We start from the raw sequence: 27694 nt of genomic DNA on the forward strand, positions 1-27694 counted from the left end.
TAATGAAACCAGTGCAAGAAGGCGTACTTTGCTCCTTTCATTGCAAAAATGGCCTTCAAGTTTACAGTTCTATACTCGCTTCCTTTGGGGTTACACAAACCAGCAGTCAAAAAACAACAGTAAGTGGTAGGATTCCATATATGAGCCTTCAAGCAAATCTAGATATTACAGTGAAGTTGGAAATACTTGCACACCTGGAACTTAAAGTACTTGTGCATCTTTCCAATCACTTATGGTCATGAGGTAGTATCGGAGAGGGAGCTGAGCTAGTCTATATACTATCAAAACAAAAAAGCAGTCAGATAGCACTTTAAAGACTAGCAAGATAATTATTAGGTGAGCTTTCGTGGGACAGACCCACTTATTCAAATCATAGCCATACCAGAACAGACTCATTATTTAAGGCACAGAGAACCAAAAACAGTAATCAAGGTGGACAAATCAGAAAAAAATTGATGGAGGTGAGCAAATCAGAGAGTGGAGGGGTGGTGGGGGGGGAGGTCAAGAATTAGATTAAGCAAGTATGCAAACAAGCCCCTATACTGGCTCAGAAAATTCCCATCCCGGTTTAAGCCACATGTTCTCAGTTCTCAGTTCAAAAAGTGAATAATTTAGAACCTTAAAGTGAAAATCACAGTATACCAAATGATACTAATTTATTTGAAAGAAAATAGTATTTTTAGATATTTTGTTTTCATAATCCTACATGTTTACAATGTGATTTTTATGTTCTATCCATTTAAAACATTATTTTCATCTAGGTTGCCAACATAGAGGTATAACGAAAATGTAACCAACATGGTAGATTTTAATAGAGAAGATGTGACTTGAAATATTGTACAAGCATATAGCACTCTTGTTTTCAATGTTCCTCATATTTTTTCCTTTGGGCTCCTTCCTTCCCCTTCTTTAAACTTGTTCTGAGTAGCAATTTGAATGCTAACTTTTTAAACGTTTTACATTTCCCCCTCATGATGTATTTTCAGCATGCTCCTTAAGACTTGTGGTTGACTTGTGCTCCCATTTGCTGAAGTGCTGGGCTATAACCCTGCTAAAAATAAAATAACCTAAATACAAATCCTACTGGCAGTTAGCTATAGATGCCTCCATCTAAACAGAATATTAGTAATAAAGAAGTCAGTTGACTCCTTCTCCATATATTTTATCACTCTGACATGTTACATGACAGTCTGAGGGTTTGTCTACACTGCTGGCTGTAGCTGTGCTGCTGTAGCATAGTAATGTAGATGCTTCCTCCAGAGACAGAAGGGGTTTTTCTGTTTCTTTAAGGTATACACCTCCTAAGCAGCAGTAGCTAGGTCACTGGAAGCATTCCTTCATTGTTCCTCGCCTCATTTGTGCTTGGGGTTAGGTTGGCATGCCTATGGCATTCAGGGTTGAGAATTTCTTACATCTGTGAGTGCTTTAGCGGTGTTGACCTAATTTTAAGTGTAGTCCATGCTTGAGAAACAAACTCAGCTAAGAGCAAAGAACATAAAAAACCCTTACAATATCCTTTATGATCTCCTCCACTTCATACTATGTTCTTCCCTTGTAGAATGTATTTATTTTCACACACATTTTTATTTGGATGGCCTTGCAAGCATTTGCATTTTTGATAATATTTCCCATTGCTGCATTGACAGTGATACATAACAGCCTATGGTGCAATAATGTAAGCACTAGTATAGGCTGGAGGACAGTCTCACAGTTGCAGCACTAGTGTAAAATACATTGGTAGAAGATTTTAACAAAAATAAAAGGTTTTAGAGTCCATCAGTGCCACTTTTTAAAAAGCTCTGGGAACCCAATCCCAACACAGTTCTGTTTTATGCTGTTGGTGGGATGTTAGTTGTCTTCTACCAGGGAAAAAATTTAAGATTGAAGTACTGGCACGTCACAGACTACGTCATCATCCGCACTCCAGATCGGCATGATGTCCTCACAAGTGCAGTGATTGGCGCTGATGACTGCTGAACCAACCACCACCTTATTTGATCCAAAATGGCAATTAGAATTCAGAGGAAGAGAAGTCAGAGGAAACAGATCCAATGGAAGATCTACGTACAAGACTTGAAGGACCCCATCGGATGAAGTGACTTCCCGATAGTGCTCCGTAGGAAGCTACTGACAGTACACCCTGAAGATGTGGAAAATGGTGTCAAATTAAAAACACCAAGGCCATGTCTACATAGGCACCCTCTGTTGATAGAACAGGGCTTTTGTCGCAAAACTCGCGGAGCCTCTACATAGCTAAGGTGCTCTGTCGAGAGTTTGTCGACAGACGTAAGCTTTTCACCTGGCAGAGTTGCACGCTCCCTGTTTAGGTGCAGGGCCTCTGGCAACACTGTTTTGTTGACAGAGTGCCCATGTAGATAGTTTTGTTGACAGAGCAGGTCCTCCATGGCAGCTGGAAGCCAGAGCCAGGAGGTGCCCTGCCCTCAGCTAGTGGGGCTCTATGCTTACTGCTTAAAGCCCTTAAAGCAACTGGGCTCCGGGAAGCCCCGTGCAGGAAGCTGGGGGCTAGTGTGTGTGCTGACTGCCCATGCTCAGTCACACACCCTATCAGTCACTCCCCCAACAGAAAAAAATTGCTGAGGTTGCCTGGGATCACCCTGGCCCCTCCCAAGAACCCTTGGAGTCATCCCAGGAACCTGCACCAAGGTCCTGGACCTCCTGGCCCTCTGGGCTGATGAACCTCTGGTGCTGGACCCCAACGTCACTGGCTACAGGTGTGTTCCAGCAGCCCTGGCACAGCACGGCCACCCTGCATACACCCTCAAACAGGTGTGTGCAAATGTGAAGGAACTGTGCCAGGGCTACATGTGACCCAGGGACGCCCAGAGCCGCTTGGGAGCTGGGGTGCCCTCCTGCCCCTACTATGAAGCCCTGCACTGGCTGCTGGGGCGGAGGCAATGAAGGGGCTCCAGGTTGGAAGACGGTGGACACTGGTAAGGAGGTTCCACCCCCAGCCCCAAGGCTGTCACCTCAGACCCAGGATCCTCCCCAGAGCCACATGATGACTCGCTGTCTGACCCTGACTACAGCCAGGGAACACTGGCCATCGCCCTGTCCTCTGTCCCCTCCAGTGCCATAGTGTTGGCATGGGCATCCCTGAACCTGTTCCTGACACCCTCTGGTGAGTCTCCGACAGGCAGCATACACCCAGTTGGGGGCAGGGAAGAAGACAGGTTATGCCATGGTCCCCGATGGGACAACCCCACCAGGAACCCACGTCCCAGGCCTGGTATGTACCATATACCCACTGGGATGTCCCAGCCAGAACCCATGGGCAGCCCCCAGACACAGCTGCTGGGTTGCTCACAGCCGGGCAGCCCCATGACGAGCTGCATGACCCCCAGGGCCCTGGGGGGGGCAGAATCCACCCACCCCTGCCATGCTTGGGAGCATGCCAGCTACTCGAGTGACAGACACACCCTACGTATCCCACTTCAGGGTGTGGCCCTCTTGTACCGGCCATGGCCCTGCTGACAGGCAGTATCCACCCTCCTGGACATTGCTATGAGTTTCATGCATGCAGGAAGAGGCCCTGGATGCATCTGGCATGCCTGCCACTCAGGCAGGGACTGCTTCATGGCCAGTTTCCCCCTCTGGGGCACCAGCTCGATGGGGTGGGGTCCTATGGTCAGACCGATGCCCATGACACCACAGTGTCTTCTTCTAACAGGGCCCACTGTCCAGGGGGCTTGAACGCACACACACCAGATGAACCCATCCCACAATCCGCAGGAAGGGGGGCTGCCACTCATGGGGCAGGGGGAAGGGCCACAGGGGCTGTGCTGTGGGATGAATTCAGAGCTGCTCCCCCTTCCCACCCCAAAGCTGCACCATCTGAGGGCCAGAGCAGCCCCACCAAGGAGCCTGAGCCAGCAGGACCAGGACCCCTGCCAGCCAGTGAGAACACACCACTGACCCTGCTACACACCCAAGGGTCTGTCACTGCCCGGCAGACAACAGCTTCCAGGAGTTGGCAGCCGCCATCCTGGAGCAGAATCCATTGCTTGGGAGTGGCTGCAGGCGGGCTGGAAATGACACCAGGACTGGGTGTGGTACTCGGACCTTTGGGTAGATTGTGCCCTGACCTGATTGAGGCCTGACTGGCCCAGGATGCAGTGCCCTGGGGGCCTGCCACTTCCCTTCTTCCTGCTGCCATCTCCCCTCCTACCCCCGCTACCCCTGAGCCCATGGCCCAGGTGTAATTGTAGGCCCTGCAGTGGGCAGCAGAGGTAGCTGGTGCCCATGCCCCCAGGCTCTTCCTGGCTCCCCTGCAGAGCTCAACCCTGCAGCTGCCCCACACCCATACCTCCCCGTGCTCCTGGTCCCAACCCAGCCCCGAGGCGAACTCAGGGTGGACGGGGAACCTGTGGCTGGGATGGCTCAAGGCCGTCCATTCCTTTCTTAGAATAATGCCTCCCACCCAGTTCAGAAGCCCCTGTTCCACTCTCCACCCCATAGTTATGTAAATAGTTCACAGATGTACATAGTTCATTCAGGGTTCTTTATTTTTGTACATGTAGTTGGTTTAATTTATTCACATTTATTTATTGTTTGGCAGAAGGTTTAAGTTTCTGTTGTAAAGGAGAGTGTTTTAAGATCATACCCATGTGCTTCTTTTTAGGTGCGGGTTAGGAGTTGGCATGGAGGGAGGGAGGGATGATGGTGGGGACGTGGAAGGGCCAAAGCTGCTTCTGGATCAAGAAACCGTGGACTCAATCCCCTGAGATCACAGGATGGTACCCAACTCTTGAGAGTCAATAAAGCCATTGCTTCTTACTAGAGGGAGCATTGTAGTGAGCTCTTGAACCACCCCTCCACTGTGATCCTAGAATCCCTTGAGCAAATCCCTCAGCAACCACGTAGGGACGATCTTGGAACTCTTCCTACCCTGAGTGAGGTCCAAGCTGCCATCAAAGCGATGAAGTACAACAGGGCAACTTGACTAGATGGAATTCCCACCAAAGTCTTCAAAGAAGGCAGGCCAGAACTCCACAAACAACTCCACCTCCTGATTCTCAAGATCTGGGAGAGAGAGCAGGTGCTGTGAGATTTCAGACACACTGATCATCAGTCACTTCATGAAGGGCAACAAGTCAGACTGTGGCAATTATTTTGGCATCTCCCTTCTGGAAATGGCAGGGAAAATCATAGCCCAAATCCTTGCAAACTGACTATTCGAGGAACAGCAGGTATGATCTTCACCACCCAACAACTGCAAGAAGAATGTTTCGAGAACAACAGGAAGTCTTGTGGCACCTTATAAACTAACAGATATTTTGGAGAATAAGCTTTCGTGGGAAGCAGGTCTTTGCCCACGAATGCTTATGCTCCAAAATATCTGTTAGTCTATAAGGTGCCACAAGACTACTTCTTGTTCTCGACGCTACAGACTAACATAGCTACCTCTCTGATACTTGTCACCATGCAAGAAAAATGTTGTGAACAAAACCAAGCCTTATACATGAGTTTCATCAACCTGACCGAAGCATTTGACTCAGGTAGTCATAGCACCCTGTGGACGACCCTCTCAAAGATCCTCTGCCCCAAAAATTTCATTAGCCTCTTGGGGCTGCTTCATGCCAACATGACTACTGCAGTATTGAACAACAATGGATCCCAAAATGACCCCTGATCCCAAGCAAGGCTTGCGTCATTGCCCCATCACCGTTCTGCGTCTTAATTGCCATGACCCTTCACCTCATTGATGGCAAGCTTCCAGATGGCATGATGATTGTCTGTCTATAGAATGAATGGGAAGCTTTTCAATCTTAGACTGAAGGTTAAAAGGAAGGCCTCCATGACTTTGATCACGGAGGTCCAAGATGTGTAGGACAACATGGTTGCTGCTCTTTCTCCTTTAGCCCTTCATACCATCTTAAGTGCCTTCACTGAAGCATATGAGAATCTCGGCCTCACACTGAATGTCAAAAAGACGAAGGTGTTTCCACCAACACTCGCCGATGGGACAATCTCACGTACCTTCTATTGAAGTCAATGGAGAACTGCTGAAAAATGTGGAATGCTTCCTATACCTTAGAAGTCATCTTTCCTCTAAAGTTGACATTGATGCAGAAATCCAACGTCATCTGAGCAGTGTAATCTCTGCTTTCGCCTGCCTAAGACAAAAGGTCTTTGAAAATCAGGACATCTGTCTAAAGACAAAGCTCCTTGTATACCGAGCAAGGTTGTTCCAGTGCTACTGTATGTATGTGAAACCTGGACATTGTACAAGCTTCATTTGAAGGCACATGAATAATATCAACACTGCTTTAGGAGAGTCCTAAATATCTCTTGGGAGGGTAGGTGCACCAACACTCGTGTCCTGGAAGAGTCAAACATGAACAGCATTGAAGCCATTATCATTCATGAACAACTTCGCTGGACTGGTCAGGTGGTTCAGATGTCTGATCAGCATCTCCCAAAACAAATTCTGTTTTCCAAGTTGGAGGAAGGATGGAGGAGCACTGGGGACAGCAGAAGTGATATAAGGACATGCTGAAGGCACCATGGAAAAGTGCAGCATCGTTGTCAGTGCTTGGGAGAACCTTGCCCAAGACTGTACCCAGTGGAGAACAGTAATCCATGAGGTGGTGGTGCAATTTGAGAGTTCCCACTGCAGTGCTGATGAGACTAGGCAGAGAAGAAGAGACTCCAGAACTGCCCTGTGCCTCTCCAACAGCTACCAACACCTGCCTCTTCTGTAATAAGATCCTGCAGCTCCAGAATTGAGCTGAGCAGCCATCAACAGACTAACAAATAAGAGGGTCACATGAAGGTGTCCTACTTGTTATCAAGTGATGTCTGAGAGAGAGAGAGTGAATTGTTTTATGAAATTCAACCATGTTGTAATTGAATCACTGGGTAATGGTAATATATTAACAGGGTCTTGTAGCATTTGTTGTTATTGTGCAGTTGGGCCTTATTTTCTTGGCCCCTTGCCCATGGCTTCAGTCCTCCTTTGATTGCATGTCCTCCCTTGCACTCCGAACCTCTTGGCCCCAGCCTGGTCCTAGCGCATGCACCCCTGGTCAGAGCCCTCACCCTCTTTGGCCCCCAATCCTCTGCCCCAGTCTGGAGCTCCTTCCCACATCCTGAATCCCTTATTTTTTGGCCCCAGGCCAGAACCTAAGAGAAGCCTTGAGCCTCTGAACTTTCCACTCTATGGGGACTGTGTGTGGCCTGTGATTTTTTTTCTTGGGGTCAATGGCAGTGTTCCCTCTAAGTTCTTCCTTCCCTGGGAGGAATAAATTTATGTGTACCAAGACACATGCTGGTGTTTACCACCAATAGAAACATGTGCCCCTAAATCTCTCTTGGGCAGCTGACCAAGCACTGGGCTTACAGGGAATATTGGTTAGTGGCCCCAATAAGAAAAAGTTCCTCAGTTTTACTCTTCATAGTACCATAAGTTAACACCTTGAGCTCAGTCTAGCAAGTCAGGTTTTAACCCTGGGCCCAAATGTCTGCATCGGTGTTAATTGAAGTTTTCACATATGTTGTTAGTTCTGTTGAGTTAATTTAACTGGACTGAAAATCCCACTTATGCCAGTATGGACATATTAGGTCCGTTGAGCTAATTTGACTGAAAAATGCACCGTTTTCCTAGCCTAGACAAAGCCTAACGAAACTTGATCACTCTGGCTTTAAGAGATATGTTCTGATTTATGTGCATCACAGTTTCCCACCACTTCCCACATGGTGATCTGAACCTCTTCCTGTCAGTCCAAATATAGTAGAGAACACTTTCATGACAGTGTAAGAATGACAATGAGGACATGAGAATCAAATGAGAGAATCTACTCCTAGTCTGAACTGTACACTTGTTTTTACAGTTATGATTGCTGAGCTATGTCTATGTTTGATGCAATTCAGTTTTTTTCTAAATTAGGAGCTAGAAATCCTTAGTTCAATTCAAAATTATTTTTGTACTTTAGGCAACTGAGTTGAATCTGACTGAGCTGATTGCACAGAAGCCAGGGTAATTTACGGTAAATGTAAGAATATCTATCTGTAAAAGAAGTTATAATAGCTGATCTCTAAACTTGCTCAATGTTACTATGTCTGGAAAATGGTATCTGATTTTATTTTGATCATTTCATTTCTCTTTATAAAGAAAGTGCTTCCACACCATCTGATGCCTGATTCGTGTGTTCAGCAGTATGGTTTCCTGACTGCAAGAGGGCAACATATCAAATGTCTACAAACTCTTTAATGAATGTAAACTTTGGTCCTGGTTTTTGCAAGATGTGAAGGGGCTCAACATTAGGTAACCTAATATGGCATAGTCAGGAAAGCTCAAAATGTAAGTTCCTTTAGAATTGCTATTTTATTTGACTGTAAATGTTTTTCTTTCTATAAATGTTTCTCTTTCTTTTTTTGTTTTCCTTTTAAAAAACAAAAAGAACATTGAAATGTTTTGATTATATGTAGTTTGAAAAATAGAATGTCAAAATGAAATATTCTTTTAAATCTAGTTAAATATTCTTCTTAAATTTTTCTCAGCAATTTAAAATTAACATTGTAGTCAATACCACCCGAGATTGTATGTTAAAAGCCAGGCTGGTTTAAAGGCTGTTTCTGTAAACATACTGGAAGCCTTGATGGTGAAAACATACAAATGTTTGTTTACTTCAATATCTGCCCAACATCATGATGTTTTGTTGTAAATCCCCATCGCTGATTATTTCTTCGGGTTTCTTTTCAATTTTTTGAGTGATTCACACTTATTTTGTGAGGGCTTATTAGCTACACTTGGTCCACTTTTTTGTATGATGCATAAAACCAAATTGGGACCACTTCTAATCATTAATTCATGCAGTGCTCAAGAAGCTTACCAGACATGAGTAAGTATGAAGGTAACTACAAGCTTTGAAAGATTACCTGTACTTGCACTCTTCCCTTGATGCGGTGTTCTCTGTAATTTTAAATAATGAAAGGTTCATGTACTGCTTATTTCATATTTATAATAATCAGCTTTCTATTTAATACATTTTAAAAATGTAGCTAATTACATCTTTCTTGCTTTTACTAGACATCCCTTCATTATCTTAACTCTACATTTTTCACTTTTCTTCTTTATTGGGCTCTTTTGTGTAATGTGATCTTTGTAGCTACACATTGTTCAATTGCCGTGCTTAAGGATTGTAGTTTATGATTAAAAATGAAGTTTCTAGCCTACATGATGACTAAAAATGTCATTAAAATGTGACATCAAGATGTAAATGGACATTGAGATATCTGAGGAGGTCTTTCCACTAAATTACATATTAATTTTCTAAACACAGTGCAACCGCTAATGTAGCAAAGTATCAGGTATTTTTAACACTGTAATGAAAAGCTAAACTGCACTATTCTTGTCTATACTATTGTTTGATAATTGTTGGAAAATAAGAATAAGTAATAACAATTTTCTAGGCCATATTTAGAGTAGGAAAAAAGTTCTGTCCATGCAAATGCCTACGTGCACACACGTGTGCACATTCATACATGCGCACCACCAGCCCTCTGCTGGAGTGAAAAACACAAGTGCAAGTTCTCAAGTTGAGAAGGGACCCTTTTGAAGGAAGTGGTGTGTGTATGTGAGAGAGAAATCCTGTGGAGCATTTATAATTAACATATTATTCTTTCCTGGGGTTTGTTAAAACCCACCAAGAAAAACGTCATTCTCAAGGAGTTTGTGTTCCCTTCCTCAGTAATTGGACATTTTAATGTTCTATCAAACTCATGTAGTATTATCTCTTTACTCTCACATTTGGCGATATGATGATGTACCCACAAGATTGTCACGTGGAAGAGATGAGTACAAAAAGTCCTTTTTCCCCTCCCACTCCCTGTCCATTCATCACTAGTCTCAGAGGGTATATCTAAACAACAAGTAAAAACTCCCAATACCCCTGCAGCAGTAAGTCTCAGAGTGTGATTCAGCTGACTAGGGTTCAATGTTTAGATTTGATATGGGTTAGAGCCTAGGCTGTCAGACCCAGTGAGAGTTTTCTGCCCTCTGCTTCTCCTTCCCACAGGGCATGCTGGGAGCTGCAGTTGCCAGGAATGCTTTAGCTCTCTTCCCCCTCACCCCAGCAGCATGTAGTGTATGCAGGCTGAGCTCTGGCAGTCCAGTAGCTCTTACTGGCGACTAGCAGAACCGCAGCCTATCTACAGGTGCAACATTAATTTCTACAAAATTGTGCAGTGTCACAGAATTCCCCCAGGGGTAATAAATATAGGTAACCTAATTGCTTTCCATACTGTCTTGGTATAAGTAGTGGGACAAAAGGTGCTATTTAATTTTGCTAACTGAAAATCAAAGGTTTTTTTCGAAAAGGCTTCTGTACTTTTTCCACTAAATTTTGTAAGGACCTGAAAGACTTTTAATCAGACTCCTTTCTTCTTGTTTTTATCTTTAGAAATATCAGGAATATTAAGTTTAATCTTTCCTGATTTTGTTGGAAGCCTGTGGAAGATCTTGGGGCTACTTATTGCGACCTCTATCACCTTAATAGAGGGGGATGATGGTGCTACATTTTTAGTAAAAGCTACATTTTCCCGAAATGGTAATTAGTTATGGAAAGTCAATGAGTGTTGGTAAAAAATGGTTTTAAACTGATTAAATAGTTCTTCCCCTTTTGCGTGCTTAACTTCCACTGATCATGTTATGTCATGTCACTAGGTCTTCTGCTTAAGCAGGACCTGAATGTCTAGTGTAAAAACAATAAGCATAGGAGGTTTTCCTTCACACTCACTGGGGACAGAGAGAAAGAAAAGCACTGCCCCTCCCAATAAAATAAAATGCTTTTTAGATTTCTAGTTATCTAAGAGCTAATGCAGTGGAAATTCAGTTGTCTATATTTAAGGACTTCTCAAATTCTCTTTCTAGGCCTGTTATTGGTAACATATCCACTGGAGATATGAAAGGCACCTTGTCTTGTTTTCTCTGAACTTGATGAAAATCAACATCATGTGGGAAAAATTAAAACAGAAAGGAAACTTGTTCTGAATAATAGCATGCCAAAGAAAAGGAGAAATCTGGGTGTGAGTCCCTCCAGGAGGATCATGGATTCTGAGAGAATGGCTGCTTCTGGTGATGGACTGGTACCACCTCCAGGAGATATAGCTTTTTCACAAGCAATTGACCGTGTCAGTAAGGAGGAGCTCTTCAACAACATGTCAGAAATGTTTTCTGACCTGGATCCTGGTGTGGTTTATATGGTGCTGTCGGAATGTGATTTTAAAGGTAAATAAAATGTTTAACCATTGGATTACATAGGCAAAATTCTGCTCTGATAGGTAGGGCAGCTCCCACAGATTTCAGCAATTTTGGTAGAGGTTAGAATTTAACTTTTAATGAATACATGAACGTGATGGAATGCTCACCCTCCACACTCACCCATCAGGCATTAATATAGGCTAGAGAGATCAGTTAGCCATTTGAAGAGGAGCTACACTGTAGATGAGGCTTAACTGGGGATAAAGTTCACCTGGGCAGAAGCAGGTGGGGGTTTTGTAACATGGCAGCCATATAGGATTCTCAGATTCATAGCATTTTGATAATTCTGGTAAGTGATAATATGTTTTATGTAATGAAGTTAAGTAGCTTGTCTTGGACCACACAGCAAGACTGGCATAATTGGGGAGAGAAGAGAACCCTGCTTTCCTGATTGCCATTACTGAGCTTTAGCCAGTACATAAGACTGTCCCACATTCTGTATGAGTGTATGTTACCTAACACTAGTGTGAATTTAACTAACTGGAGTACACTCATAACAGAGTTTTGTGGGGGTTTTTACACTCCCATTTTGTTCCAGCATCACTGAGATTTGCTTCCTTGGGGCCCAGTTCATGCAGGATGCATGTTATCTGTTTTGCAGGCTCCACTGGACTGCTTTCCTTCCCTCACATTCTTTTGCGGGTTCCCCTATCTCAAATTCCTTACCTTCCTTCACTCTTTCTGGTGGATCCCTTCTGTTTTTGTGTGATCAATTTTCTGTTTCCTTGGTGATTCTAAGTGGAAGTTCACTGGACTTTGACAAACAGGTAATGGGGAAGATGCAGAGTTAAGTTCAGGAGGAGTTATTTTCTGGTGGGGATGGCAAACGAAAATATTTTAGCTGTATATAATAAATAATACACAATTAAGCTGGATTTTACCTGACATATTTCCAAGAAAGGTAAAGAATGAAATGTCTTGAAATATCTGAAAGCTCGTCACTTGTTATTGTTATCTAACCTAAATGCTGCCTTGAATGTTAAGTGTAGACACTTAGATAAATTTAAACATTTCGCACCCTTTTGTTGTATAATTCTTATTCCTTATAAAATTAAACTGATTATCACATGTTACTTTTTTTTTTTTGTTTTTTAAAAATGTGTTATAAAATAATATTTATCTTGAAGTTGACTGTAGGGTACACATGAAGTATTAATGTACCCACAAAGCAATGTTTCCTTTAATCTTTTCTATTCATGTGCAGAATAAATTGTTTTATGTGCACCAAGACATGCAAATTTGCACCACCAGTAGAAACAAAAAATCTAACCATGGGCCCTGTGCTTTTCAGTCGGGTGGTATTGAATCTGTCCAGAATGGACGCACAAGTGCACAGCTTACAGGGAACACTGCCACTAAGGGAATTGTCATTTGCATTAATTTTGGTAGATAAGTAAAGTGTAACAGTGACGCGTTTTATGCAAAATAATCTATCTACAAAGATAATGCTTCCAGAATAAAAAACAGTGACACCCACCCACACAGACTATTTGTGTGACCTGCTAAAAGAAGCAGACTTCATAAACAATATGTTAGCAAAGAAACTGGGTTTTAAACAAATTATTTGAAGCATTAAGACTTCTCTTTGTTTAGCTTTAACTTTTTTCTATTTGTTTGGGGTTATGCACATGCAAGAGTGTATCTGTGTGTTGGGGTGTATTTTTAAACATCTCCAGTCTTTCTTGTCCTTTTTAGTATATTCCTTGTTTTGTTTTTCTATACATTTTTGGCTGGTGTACTTTTCAGATACATCTGTTCAACTATTCTGAGGGATCAAGTAAGAAGAAAGGGAGCAAAAGAAAAAGTTTGATTGTTTTCTTGCTAGATTTATTCTGTCATCTTTGACATGGAGGAGTGGGGTTTGGCTGTATTTTATTATCCTTCTCCTGCAGACAGATTCAAAAAGGGAAACTTATTATCACTTCCTTTATGGAGTGGTAGTTAGAGCAATAACCAAGGAGGAAAAACTAGACATAGTCGCTAAATAAAAAGGAGTATCTACCCACCTGTGCTGAAAGAGAGGGTTTTTCTTCCTATAGTGTACAGTTTCTTTCTACCTTGCCTTTTGGAATAAATGGAAAAGTTCCAGGTAATTTTTGTCACCTGGATATTCCTGTGCTTTTCCCTGCCCATTTATTTATTTATGTCATTGATGCTTTTCAGTACTCTTGGGTATAGCTAAAAAGGTTTCTGTGTCAATATCCCTTTTTCTTTTTATCTCTACAGTTCTCTTTTTAGTGACAATTTCAATTTCTTGCATTCTATTTCACCTGTTAGATAACAGAAACAGGTATTCCATTTAATCTGTTTTGTAATCTTTTCCTTTATACTCAGAGTTAAATTTAGCTTCACATTTCATGTACTTTTTTGCATATTGCTGTTGTATTGTATTGTTTGCAGATTAAATTGGGTCTTGTTTTCTAGTGAGCAATGTTTGTTATAAAAGTGATGGGAAAGTGTGTTAGAAAATTAATGGGTACATTTTATGTTTTCTCTCTTTGAAATTCAGGGTTTGTTGTAATGTTTCTTAAATTTAATCCAATTAAAATAATTTATAATTCAGGCTGTGTTGCTTACTATTTTCTTTGATTTCTTTTCTTTATTTTACTTAACAGTTGAAAGTGCTATGGATTGTCTGCTAGAACTTTCCACAGCTGCTAAGGGAGTCACAGCTTCAAAAGTCTCAGGTTTTGATTCAGTAGCATCATCTCTGTCTCTTCTTAGTCAGCAAAGCTCTGTTGCAAAGGAAATAGTGGAAGAAAGTTTTACAAAAGACAATATTGTGAACGTTAAGGAACCAGAAAAGATCCCATCATCTGATATTCATCTGACTGGAGAGCTTGATTCCTTGATACAAACTGCTTTTGAGAAATTCAGTCTAAGAGAGAAATTTTATAATTCCACAAATGACGAAATCACACGAAAGCAGCCTATGACACTGGACCAGAATAATTCTTATGGCATTAATGAATTTCCTGAGAGGGAAAAATCCAGTTTAGGGTTTAATGTCATGCTTTCTCTGCAGCAAGCAGAGACAGAGAATGAGAAATTAGAAAACTTCTCTGTGTTAAACTCAGAATGTCCTGCATCTTCCCAACCACCTATAAATATATCTAGCATTCCAACACAGGATAGTTCATCAGCCGAAAATGACATTTTTATACACGTATCGGTAAGCTCCAGTTTGCCAAACGTTGACACAGACAATGCTCCAGAAGTCATTAAACCAACAAACTTGGAACTGGCTTGTAGAAATCTGGGTCAATCACAGAATGTTGTTTCAGACAATGAAAGTTTGAATGATGCTTCTGGTAATTTCTTCCAGGGACTTGAAGAAGCTGGTGCCACTGCTAGCGGAAATTCCAGCTCAAAATACCTTCAGCACCAGCAACGTGTTATGGCTGTTTGTAGTGGCCACAAAAGCATTCCTCTCCCTGAAGAGTTCACGTCTGCTAAAGGATACACTTTTAAATTACCCCAACATGCAGATGTCCATCAGGGATGGAATTTGCTTTTTTCTCCACGACCACAGCAACCTTCTCAACCTCCTTGGAATCCAGAGACTCCTGTATTTTATCCATCAGGTGAAAATCACAGCTTTGTAACTCCAGTAGCTCTCAGTCCTGGACAATGGAGACCTGTTTCAGAGTACAGGACATATGGCAAAGGGGTTTCCCATGTCTGGGATAGCAGCACTTCACTGAAGGTATGGGGAAGTCGAGATGGAATCCCGGAAATGAACCTCTCTCAAGTACACCAACCAGCTGTTTGTCCAGCGATGAGAAAAAAGACACATCTTGTAGGTCAAATACTTGTTCTTCTCAGAGGGGTCCCAGGATCAGGAAAATCTTTTTTGGCAAGGTAGAACATTTATGTTATGTGTTTATAAGAGAAATCACTTAGCACAGTAGTTCCCAGGTCAGTCTTCACGGGGGGTGGGAAGGGAGTACCAGCCTGATCTGTTCTACCCCCAGCTCCACTCTGGTTCCAACACAACCAACAAGTACAACCATGGTCTTCAGCTGCAGCGCTACTCTTGGCTGCGGCTGCCAGCTGTGGACATGCTTCCAACTGCACCTCCTGGCTTACAGCCCCAACCATGTCCCTGCCCCGACAGGGTCCACGTTCCCATCTGAGGCCTCAGCTGCAGCACCAGTCCCACTCCTGACCCTGGCTCCAACCACAGCCTAGCCTTGGTTCCTGACTGTATCTGTAGGATTTATTAACAAGAGAAAACAATAATAAAAAATAGTTTTCTGGTGTTTGCAAATGGTTCTATTTAAGCCCCAGTTCATGATTATATGCAAGCTGCACTTAGACCTAGTGGACATTTGTGACTGCAGGGAGTTGAACTGGTTGTATCTCCTTGATCCTTGGCCAGTGGTTGCTGGTGGAGGTTAAAGTATTTGGGGGCCTACTCTGTCTGTCACTGGTGAAAGCTCCATAATAAAGTTTATGCTAGCAGAGGATCAGTTTTGATAGCACTCAGCTCCACCCTGTTCCTCTTGTTCCTTGGTCATCTCTGACATGCCCCCACTTCTGCATAGTATCAAAGTTAGGGTTAGCTGGGAGTATGTCAGGTCTGATAAGTTTACAATTGCTGATATTTCTCTGGGCAGTATTTTGTGGAAATCTCTGGCCTGTTTGTTTAATACCAAATAAGTAATGCATAGTGGACTTGAGAATCCAGCTCCTTGTTTCCTGTGCAACCTCTATAAAGGTTTTTGACAATTAGACCTTTAATATATGTATAGTACTCTGTTTCAGACCTCTACAGATATGACATACTGCTAATTATGCAAACAAAACTTTGTGTGGGACTTGAGGCAGAATTATATAACTAAATACAGATACTTATTTTTCTGTTGTTAGATTTTTTTTTTAAAAATATTTTACTCCTTTAGGATTATTTTTCTTTCACTTGCATTTTTTCTGTGAAGTCAGTCCTTTAATTTCTTTTCTCTTACTCTACAGTATGAATTCTTCAGATGTCATCCTCACCCTCCCCTTAGATATGTTTATACGCAAAACTACTTTTCTCTGTATTTTCTATTTTTTTCAATTGCTTAAACTGTCCCCATCCATTAGAAACATTTGAGGGTCCTGTCATTCCCAGCACAAGCTTCTCCTGCATAGACTACTTGGGATACATAGTATGTCTGCTCATTCTTCCAGCAGGGCATGATGTTCCTCCCATCCACAGCTGCCTTGAAAAAATAAGGGAATTCTGCCTCCAAAACGAGAGAGTTCCAAGATTTGGAAAGGCCTACAATGACCAACACAGAGGCTTTGTCCTTCTCTACCCTCTTTTGTTCTTCTCTCCAAAACCTCTCTTTTCCACTTTGGTGGTAGGAACAGGATGAGCTACATATATAGGATGTTTTCCAGCAGCTGTTTTCATAAGTGACCACATGCCTATAACGGGCCCATTAAAGTGTGACAGTTGTTGCTTACCATCTCCCTGGGGCTGAACCTTCCATCAGGTGGATTTGCTTCCTGTGCCCCAGGAATGAACTCCTGTGTGCAGGAGTTAGTAACTCTTGTCACTGTGACACATCTACTACAGGCTGATCCTCTCTAATCCAGAACTCTCTCATCTGGCAACATACATAATCTGGTAGGATTTTCGTTAGCTGGATGACCATTTATCATGGATGTGTGCTGAGTTTCCTGTGGTCCCATAAAGTTTGTTTATAGCCACTAGTCCTGGCTCTTGGTGTTATGTACTGTTACTGAGCCGTAATTTACCCTCTAAAGGTCTTCTAAGAGCTCAGTAAACAGTGGAAGTATTGATAGTGTGCTAGAAAATATTGACCTTCTGTCTGCAAATTCTCTCATCCAGCACCAGCCAGGTCATATACAAGCCCATGTAGCGCTCTGTGATATAAAGAGAAATTCTGAAGGCACCAAAGCACCCTTCCAGAAACTGCTATAGGATCTTTAGTATCTATTAAGAGAAGACAAGTCTTCTGTTTAGAAGGTCTTATTTAAAAAAATCTGTAAACAGTGTACTCCATGAAACATAATTTTTCTGTAGTGGAAGAAGGTAGAGGTGAAGCAGTCTTGCTAAGAATGAAATCTGATTTTTAGAACCTGAAGCTTAGATCACTAAGCCATTTTCTGTTGTATATCTTAAGTGAGCCTAAAAGGAGTTAATATTTGGTTTGCATATATTGTTGATAGAAGGGGACAAAAACTGAAAAAATATACTGTTTTGTCTTTGTGATATTTCACAGGACTTTGCTTGAGGATAACCCAAGTGGAATTGTTCTTAGTACTGATGATTACTTTTACAAAAATGGGCAATATCAGTATGATGCAAATTGTTTAGGAGAAGCACATGAGTGGAACAGGAAACGTGGTAAGAATTATATAGGCGATTACTTAAATGCTTTGCAGATTGCTGAAAGCTATTATAAAAACAGACTTTTCTGTAGTTTTACGATAGGATCAACTGTAATCCCTTTTGGAGGTACAAATTTTAAATAATATCAATAAAAATAAACCCCTAGATTCCAGAATGGCCTATCTAATGTGCTAAGTAAGTCACAGAGAGGTAGTCGTATTAGTCTCTGTTTGCAAAAGCAGCAAGGAATTCTATGGCACCATAAAGACTAACAGATTTTTTGGGCATTGTGGATAAAAAACACTTCATCAGATGTACTTTTTAAAATACAACATTTGATGTCCCTTTTGTTATCTTTTACGTGTGTGTCTTTCAGCCAAAGAAGCATCAGGTAGTGAATCTGCAGTGCAGATGGAGTTTGCCTAATGTGCTGTTGGCTAACAAATGTCTTCTGCACTGAAGGATTGTTTTCTCTTGAAATTATAGTGGGATATATATACATTAGGTTTTATTTGTCAACTGGTAATCTGTGCTAGCTCTCAAGGGCCGCATCTACACTACAGTGATCTGTTGAAAGATAATCTTCTGCAAGCTCTCTTCCAGAAGATCTTTTGAAAGAGCACACCTACATGCAAAAAAGTGGATCAAAAGAGCAATCTGCTCTTTCGAAAAAGAGCATCCACACAGTCCCCCCCTTTCAAAAGAACGGGCCAGGACTGAAAAATCCGGCACCATGAGGGCCACCTTTTTGAACAAAGGGCCCCCAAAGCATCTGCACACACTTTTTTTTCTGAAAGACTCTTTTGGAAAAATGTGCTCTCCCTCATTTGAGAGAGGATGAGGGCCTCCGGATGAAGGAATTTGAAAGTGCATTCTGTGTGTGGAAGCTCAGCTTGCTCTTTCAGAAGAGGGCCTGATTTTCCAAAAGGACTTGATAGTTTAGATGCAGCCAAGAGGATTTCCTTCCAAGATTAAGGTCAATAATCATTATTTGAACTCAAATGCTATCTATGAACACAGGTGCTTTATACATGTGGAATCTATCCAGATCTTTTCTCTGCCTGTGAACTAATGTTCTTTATAGAGTACTACATTGCTGACAAAAATTAGGAAGCAACCAAAAATAGAGGAAACCAATAAACCACAATTTCATCAACTAAAAGGTTTTTTTTTGTTTATCCTCCTAAAATTCTTCATTAAGTAATTATTTTTAAAGCTTTTACATGTTAAATTTTAAACAGGAAGTTTTTTGTAGCCATATTCTAAACCTATTCAAAAATGGGTTTATAGTTAAGCACATACTTAACTGGAACTGCTTGTTCTGGCTACTTTAATACTGCCTTTTTGTTTTTTTTTTAAAGCAACTGATGATAATTTTAGTATGTGTAAAAAAACTACACTATTTTTTTTCATATTTTATACAGTTTGCACAGAGTGGACTTAAGACTGTTATAAATCCAAGAATTTTGTATGCAACAAAGTCCACTTGAAGGTGATCATGTAGTTTTTAGTAAAATTTACTGATTAGTCATATTGGTGCATTATGCGTCTGTATTTCCATTCCTTTATTATCATACATATGTTATTTAAGTGTGTAATAAAATTATAGTTTTTATGTTGGGAGGCTTGGGAGTTTAAATAAAAAATGTGCTTGGGTGGCAGAGATTAGACTCCAAAAATAGTTATTTTGATAGCTGGTTAAATATGGTGTATTTAAATTTTTTAAAATACAACATTTGATGTCCATTTTATTATCAAGAAATTAACCATAGCTCACTTTTTTACGTGTGTGTCTTTCAGCCAAAGAAGCATTTGAAAAGAGAATCTCTCCTATAATAATAGACAACACAAACATACAGGCATGGGAGATGAAGCCTTATGTTGCTTTGGTTAGTATGATGATTTGAGAGATGTGGAAAGAGATTGGTAACCAACCTGAGAACATTTTAAAGTGACATTATAGGGCTCAATGCAGCTTTTGTGCAGGTTCAACAAGAATTGGTTGAAGCGCACAATCAAAAAAGTATGCAAAACTGGTAACATATAATTAAATGTGTAGGTCTGAGAGTAGCATCTGTCAACTTCAAATGTTTTTTACTGCAAATACACATTTTGCAGAATAAGCTGGATTCTGTTTTTCACCATATATGATCAAAAACCATTAGTTTTTCTTACTGCTCGTATTAGCTGACTACCAACAATGAGGTTGGTGGTGCTCTACAACATGAAAAGAATACAGTCTCTGACTCTTCCTAAATTTGACATCCAGTGTAGTTCAGTGACAAAAGGGCCAAGTGACAAGTGGCAGCGTAGCTTTCTCCTATATTTTCCTGAAACCTGGATAACTATACGTATAAAATTATAAGGTCTAAATTAGCTGTTACCACTCAAGAAAGGGATCTTGGAGTTATTGTGGATAGTCCTCTGAAAACATCCACTCAATGTGCAGTGACAGAAAAGTTAACAATGTTGGGAATCATTAAGAACGGGATAGGTAATAGGACAGAGAATACCATATTGCCTCTGTATAAATCCATGATGTTCCCACATCTTGAATACTAGGTGAATATGTAGTTGCCTCATCTCAAAAAGATATATTGGAATTAGAAAAGTACGTCAAAATGATAAGGAGTATGGAGTGGCTTCTGTATGAGGAGACATTAAGACTGGGACTTTTCAGCTTGGAAAAGAGACGACTAAGGAGGGATATGACAGATCTTACAAAATCGTGACTGGTTTAGAGAAAAGAGAAAAGGAGGTGCTATTTACTCCTTTTCACACACAAGAGCTAGGGATCACCATATGAAATTAATAGGCAGCAGGTTTAAAACAAATAAAAGGAAGTATTTCTTCATACAGTTCACAGTCAGTCTGTGGAGCTCCCTGCCAGAGGATGTTGTGAAGGCCAGACTAACAGGGTTCAAAAAAGAACTAGATAACTTCGTTGAGGCTAGGTCCGTGAATGGCTATTAAATAGTCAGGATAGGCAGGGTTGGTATCCCTACCTTGTGTTTGTCAGAAGCTGAGAGGGAGCAAAAGGTAATGGATCACTTGAAGGTTACCTGTTCTGTTCATTCCCTCTCGGGTACCTGGAAGTGGCCACTGTTGGAAGACAGGATACTGGGCTAGATGAAACTTTGGTCTTATCCAGTATGGCCTTTCTTATATGCTTATTTGCTGGATTACCGTTCATACATTTCACATAGGAATTGTGTCTTAAATGGTGATTTAAAGATTAAATTGGTCTGTGGTCTTTTATTTAACTTAAATATTGGAAGAAATATACAACTGGAAATCTTAATGAAGTGTTTAAGTAGCAATATTACAGGATTTTATTAGGATATAGATGAGGCTATTTATAAAGCTTTTCATAGCTTAATAAGCAGTTATGAAACACTGCTAGCACACTTGAAGGCAGGCAAGATGAATCAGCCTTGCTACTGAGTTGATACTTGGTCAAATATGGTTGATATTTGGTCAAAATAATGCTGCTGTAATGGTAACAATAATGTTGTAACTTGTGCTCCTGTCATTGTCTTATCTTCATCTTCTGATCATTTAGCTCGCAATTCTATGAAGTCCTTAGTGCCAATAATGCTGATTGCTGTAATGCTGGTTGTCATAGTTCCCCTGTGAAGCTGTGAAATATATGTCATCTGAGGAGCTATTCCATTGACCTCAGTGTAAGTTTAGGGATCTCAGTCCTTTGTGGCAGTGGTGTCTTAGGGCTTGCCTGCACTTAAAACACTGTACTTGCACTGCTGTAGCACTTTTGTGTAGACACCACCTATAGTGATGGGAGTGATACTCCCTTTGGTATTGATAATCTATGTTCCCAAGAGACTGTAGCTACCTGGATTAATGGAAGAATTCTTCTATTGAACTAGCACTGTTTACGTAGGGACGAATGTGGGCTTAACTACTCTAGTCAGAACTGTGGATTTTTCCTGAGCTACATAATTAGGCAGACCTAATTTGCTAGAGAAGACCGGGACTTTGGAATGGAAGAAATTCACAGCATTCTTCTGGTTCTTCTGTATTTGGAGCCTGTAACCAGGCGAGACTCGTGGTGTTGCTGTATCCTGCTGCTTGCTCAGGGATTTTAGCTCATCAGCTGCTGGAACGCCCTATTCTGGACAGTGTCTCACCTGCTGTTACTTTCTTGTCTGTTCTCCACTCACTTATGTCAGCACCTGTGTTCCTCCCAAACCGTGGGGCCCTTCCTTCAGGCTAATGCCCTGCTGCAGTACCCCCACTCTCTGGAGTCCTCCCCTCTTAGGGAACCCTGAACCAGGATAGCCACCTGGCCTCAGCAGACCCTTGCCAGTCGTCATCTAGCCCCTTACCTCAGGGGCAAACTGCAGTCTGAAAGTGCAGTCTTCCACTTGTGATACGGTATTGAAACCTAGTTTTAAAGTTTGCCCATGTCGGTATTGTGATCAAACCAAACCTCAAATTAGAGTAATTGTCAAATTCTTTGGCAGACTCAGCCAAGAGTTGGATGAGAATTGATGAACTTTCTTACCCCAAGAAGTTTTCATGCTGATCTTGGTGTAGGGCACGTCAGTGGGAAAGTGTTAGAACCTTCTGCTGCCACTTCCTGTATTGTAACTGGTTTTGTTGATTAAATAGAGGACTTACATGAGCAGTACTGTGAGGCTGGTACTTCTCAGCATCATAACTTAAAAAATAAGAAGGTCTCCTCAGGATTTATCTATGCATAAATGCCCTTATAGGTATAAAACACTTCTTTGCTCAAATTAGTTGAACACAGTATTGAAGTGGTTAATGAAAAAATATTCTAACTTTATTGCACAGAATCATACAAATGTAGAGCTGGAGGGGACCTTGAGGGGTCCTCAAGTCCAGTCCTCCTCACCAGGGCCGTGTCTACACGTGCCCCAAACTTCGAAATGGCCATGCAAATGGCCATTTCGAAGTTTACTAATGAAGCGCTGAAATGCATATTCAGCGCTTCATTAGCATGCGGGCGGCAGCAGCGCTTCGAAATTGACGCGCCCTGCCGCCGCGCAGCGCGTCCAGACGGGGCTCCTTTTCGAAAGGGCCCCGCCTACTTCGAAGTCCCCTTATTCCCATGGGAGCTCATGGGAATAAGGGGACTTCGAAGTAGGCGGGGCCCTTTCGAAAAGGAGCCCCGTCTGGATGCGCCGCGCGGCGGCAAGGCGCGTCAATTTCGAAGCGCTGCTGCCGCCCGCATGCTAATGACGCGCTGAATATGCATTTCAGCGCTTCATTAGTAAACTTCGAAATGGCCATTTGCATGGCCATTTCGAAGTTTGGGGCACGTGTAGACGTAGCCCAGGTGTGCTAAGCAAGTGAAAAAGGGGACTTTCCAAAATTATTTGGATGAATGGGGTCTAATTTTTTACCTGGTCATAGCTACAGTGTTAAAAAGCTATTTTTGAAATACCATTATTTCATGGCTATCTACCTGATAGTACAGAGTGGAACTCTCTCATCTAACAACATCCATAATCTGGCATGTTTTTAGTTAGCTGTATGACCACTTAACATTGAGCCAACATTAGTATGACCACTGTATTGAGCCAACATTAGTATGACCACTTAACATTGAGCCAACATTAGACCACCAACATTAAGCCAACATTAGTCCCTGTGTAAACAATAAACTGCTACCATTCCTGGGCTCTCAATGTTCTGTGCTATTATAAGGTTCTAATTTACCCCTCAGTGTTTTCTAAGAGCCCCTAAGCAGTGGAAGTGTTTGGAAATGTGCTAGACAATATTGGTCTCCTATGGTGTGGCAGATTCTTTTTTGTTCAGCCCTGGTTAGGTCCTGAGGGTGCAGGATGAGAGAGCTTCAACCTGTAACGCATGTTACAGGAAAGTACAAGAAAAAGAGTTCAAGTCCCATTTCCATTGAAGTGTTTTGGTATGTCTCCAGGACAAAAGGAATTGTCTGGAAGATTGCAGAGGGCAGGGTGGGGGAGAGAGACACTCCCCTCCTAAGTAATTTCTCTTAGTTAGATTGAAAGCAGGTTTCTTTTTGCCTTTGGAAGATATCACATAGTATTCTAGAAAAGAGAGTGCTCCACACGTGTAGCTAACTGAAGTAAAAAAAAAAGGGTTAATAAAAGGAAATAAATGGTATAAAATATTGAGAGGTTTTTTTAGAAGGTTTAGTTTTAGACAAAACTAAATTAGCTCTGCAATGAAGAGACTGGTTGAGATGATGAGGCATGTTTTGTTAATTGTATGGAAAGTTATGTATCTAAATAACCTAGACTGCTTTTAAAAATCCCTGTCTTTATTATCATAAATGAAGCATGGTACATGGGTAATGTATTTTTTAAGTATTTAACTTGTTTTGTAAAATGTGAACCTGATATGTTTGTTTTGAACATTGTATGCTCTTTCATGGAAATATGACATCACTGATGTATTTTATGTTCTACTTGTGTATTTATTCAGTCTCAGAAGTACAAATACAAAGTCATGTTTCGAGAGCCTGATACTTGGTGGAAGTTTAAACCAAAAGAACTTGAAAGGTAAAAATACTGTACTAGAAAATACCGTAGTAGGCTGCTTCACTTTTCATTTATCTTTGTAAAATAATATTTCTTTGCTTGACAATGGTCATTGAGGCTCCAAAATGTCATTGATCCCCTTGTTAATAATTAAACAAACATCTGATTAACTTTTTATTTTGGTTGTTCTGCTTACAACTCTGTATGAAGAGTTTGAAAAATTCCTCATTTCATTTGTTCTTATATCCAGTTTTAAAAAATTAGCTAGCAGCCTGCAAGTCACTGTTAGCATTTATGATATTTTAAATCTTCAGAAAGCTGTGCAAATGTTTACTCCTCCCTAAATTATCCCTTGGAAATCCAGGCACAAGGATAGATCCGGTATGACCCCTGGAAAGCAACCAGGGTTTATCTTGTTTTACTAGATCTGTCCTTGTACCAAGGTTATCTATTCTGTTGTTGGCCTCCCTGATTCCAAGAGTCCTGCCTACCTTATGCACTGGAGCAGCAGTCACTACTTCATGTGAGCAAGACAAGCTCTGTTGAACCACCAGTGGAAGCTTGGTTACACCTTTTCCTTGGCATTTCCATGTTTGACCACATAAGTGATGCAGCCCTCGGATGATGGGTGCTTATGTGGATCCTTCAGAAGCAGCTGTGAGCTCTTTCCTTCCATGAGGAGGTTGGGCACCAGCATCTCCTGCTGCCAGGACTTACTTGGGGTCTTACTCCTTCCCCTCAACCCCAATTCCCCTCTGCTTGTCATACTGCCCAATATTTACATATGCTTTTAGGCTGTTGCCAAGCAAATTGCTTTCTGAGATATAACGGTATCAGTGGAAAATCCTGCTCAGAGGCATAAGACCCACAGACAAATGTCCAGAAGCAGTGAGATCAGAGTAGGAAGTATGTTTTCTTCCCACTCTGAGAAGTTCTCAACTGATCATAGCCTACAGGACTGGGTGCCAGAATCTCCTTATGCAGTTTGGATCCTTGCCTGTCTAACAGAAGGTGAAACACTAAGCATCTGGTTTACATCCCAGAAAGCAGTTTTAAGATGCATATATTTTAGCCTAATTCTTAGGTATAATATTAGGCAAAACGAGAAACATAACAGCATAAAGTGAAATAATTCCATGTTTTGTTTGTTTTAAAATTTGGAATGATCCTTTTTTCATCTTTTTTTAATCTCTAGGCGAAACATTCATGGTATATCTAAAGAAAGGATCAAACGAATGTTGGAGCGATATGAACGTTGCCTTACTGTTAACTTAATCTTGAATTCTACTGTCCCAGGCGAATCAGAAAATTCTTATTGGAATGAAGACACTTGTCAGGGAGAATGTTATGGGTAAGACTGACTTGCTTTATATTCCTAAATATTCCTAAATAAAAAAGCTTTGGTACAGAGCTGTGTAATTCCTCCTAACCCAGAAAAACCAAACAATTAGAACCCTTCATATCAGCTGATATCTACTTTATAGCTGTGGGTTTTTGCATCCATGGATGTGGATATCCACAGATCATTTTGTGTATGTGGACACCAGTTTTGCATCCATGCAGGGCTGTACAAACAGTTTGGTGAAAATTCATTATTTTTTATTTTTACAAGGTTAAGAATTTTAGAAGTGAACAGGTAAGGGCCTTTTATCCATTTTTGTATGGTACATACACTATTAATCCATTAGATTATTACTGTCCACCAACCATAACTTTTTCCCTTTGTTTTCTCCTGTACTGGAAACACGCTGTTGGGCATAGAGCAGTGTTTTCTGTAAACTGACTGTTTTGGCAGTTGTCTAGCAGAGATTCAGGTGCCGCCCACCTGATTAGCAGAGTGCCCACAGCCACCCACTTTGGGCAGCATGTGTTTCTACTGATGGTGCAGGTCTACATGTGCCTTGATGTTCATAACAAAATTTATTCTGCCTATGGGTGGAAAAAATTAGAGGGAACATCCCGGCATACAAAATAGGTTTTTGTTTTTCTTTTTATATACTAGCTGTTAAATGTGTAATGAAGTTTTTTAAGAGGAAAAATGGATCCCTTAAACAGAATAGTAGAAATGTAGTGTTGAAAGGAGCTTTGAGATTTGAACAAGTCCAGCCCACTTGTGCTGAGGCAGGACCAAGTAAACATAGACCATCCTGGACAGGTGTTTGTCCAACCTGTTCTTAAAAACCTCTGATGACGGGGAATCTACAACCTTCCTTGGAAGCCTCTTCCGGAGCTTATCTACCCTTATAGCTGAATTTTTTTCCTAAAGTAACGCTGACAGACCTGGGTTGCTGGCCCCAGGGGTAGAACCTGTGAGTATAGGGTCTAAAGCCCTGCACTCTGCCACATGAGCAAAAGGCCAGCTGCCTTTCAGCTGAGGCTGTGGAGCACAGACTTCACTCACCCCAGATGAGGTCTTAGTGCCTCTGGGTACTAAACTAATATTTAAGCTTGCTGCAGATTATGTCTATTACTTCTTATATTACCTTCAGTGGACGTAGAAAACAATTGATCACTGTTCTCATTGACCGTAACATGTTGGAAGGCTGTTGTCAGGTCCATCCTTAGTTGTCTTTAGTTAAAACTAAGCATGCCCATATAATTTAACCTTTCCTCATAGGACAAGTTTTCCAAATGTTTTATAATTTTTGTTGTCTTCTGGACTCTCTCCAATTTGTCCATGTCAGTCTATACAGTGTGGCGTCCAAAACTGAACATAGTGCTCTGACACGTCATGAGATCTGCATAGAGCCAGGACAGTTATCTCCTGTGTCTTACATATGACACACTTGTTCATACAATCTGGAATTACACAAGCCTTATTTTAACCTGCATTACATCATTGACATGTTCAATTTATGACCCTGTGTAACTCCCAGGTCCTTTTCAGCAGTACTGTTATCTAGCAGTTATTGCTCAGTTTTTTTGTTTTTGCATTTGATTTTTCCTTCTTAAGTGTACTGTGTATTTTGTATTTATCTTTATTGAATTTCATGTTACTGAATTCAGAAGAATTTTTAAATTTGTGTAAGACATTTTGAATTGTAGTTCTGTCATCTAAGTGCTTGCCTTCCCTCCCAGCTTGGTGTAATCAGCTAATTTTATAAGTGTATTTCTCCACTCTGTCATTTAAACCATTGATTAAAATGTGGACTAGTACTGGACACAGGATTGAGCTTTGCAGGATCCCACTATGTATTCACTCTCATTTTAACAACAAACCATTGGCTTCTACTCATTGAATGAGTAGGGGCATTCACCAAATTATACACCCATGTTATAGTAATTCCAGCTAGACAACATTTTTCTAGTTTGTTTGTGAGCAGTGATCCTAGAAATCCATTTGCCATGTAAAAACATGGAATTAGCATTTTTACAGAGAATCTTTATTATTTTTCACAAAATGCAAAAACTAATATCATATACTAAGAACATATATATTCTTTACCTGAACTGCCATTATTCAGCTCTCCATCTTAACCAGGGCTGACATCCTGAGCCCTAGATAGTGAAACCCCTGTCTGTCAGCAGCAACCATGCTGCTTTCTAGATTATCCAAAT

The 27694-nt window shown here is 41.1% G+C and overlaps 1 protein-coding gene across 5 annotated transcripts in view; it reads left to right on the top strand.

Moving 5' to 3' along the window:
- N4BP2 (NEDD4 binding protein 2) overlaps positions 1–27694 on the top strand; it is a 62572-nt gene that overhangs the window by 1804 nt on the left and 33074 nt on the right. For 2 of the 5 annotated variants that reach the window (XM_074992634.1, XM_074992637.1), the window contains exons 2-8: positions 8132–8320; positions 10892–11248; positions 13897–15142; positions 17518–17642; positions 19428–19516; positions 24081–24157; positions 25332–25487. In XM_074992634.1, the coding sequence (XP_074848735.1) occupies positions 11020–11248; positions 13897–15142; positions 17518–17642; positions 19428–19516; positions 24081–24157; positions 25332–25487 (1922 nt within the window). In that variant the 5' untranslated portion in view covers positions 8132–8320; positions 10892–11019. Of the gene's footprint in view, positions 1–8131; positions 8321–10891; positions 11249–11882; positions 12049–13896; positions 15143–17517; positions 17643–19427; positions 19517–24080; positions 24158–25331; positions 25488–27694 lie in introns of those variants that run through there. The other 3 variants (XM_074992635.1, XM_074992636.1, XM_074992638.1) reach the window with 3 other exon arrangements.

Source organism: Carettochelys insculpta, chromosome 4 (genome assembly GCF_033958435.1).
Source record: "Carettochelys insculpta isolate YL-2023 chromosome 4, ASM3395843v1, whole genome shotgun sequence".
Taxonomy (NCBI): Eukaryota; Metazoa; Chordata; order Testudines; family Carettochelyidae; genus Carettochelys; species Carettochelys insculpta.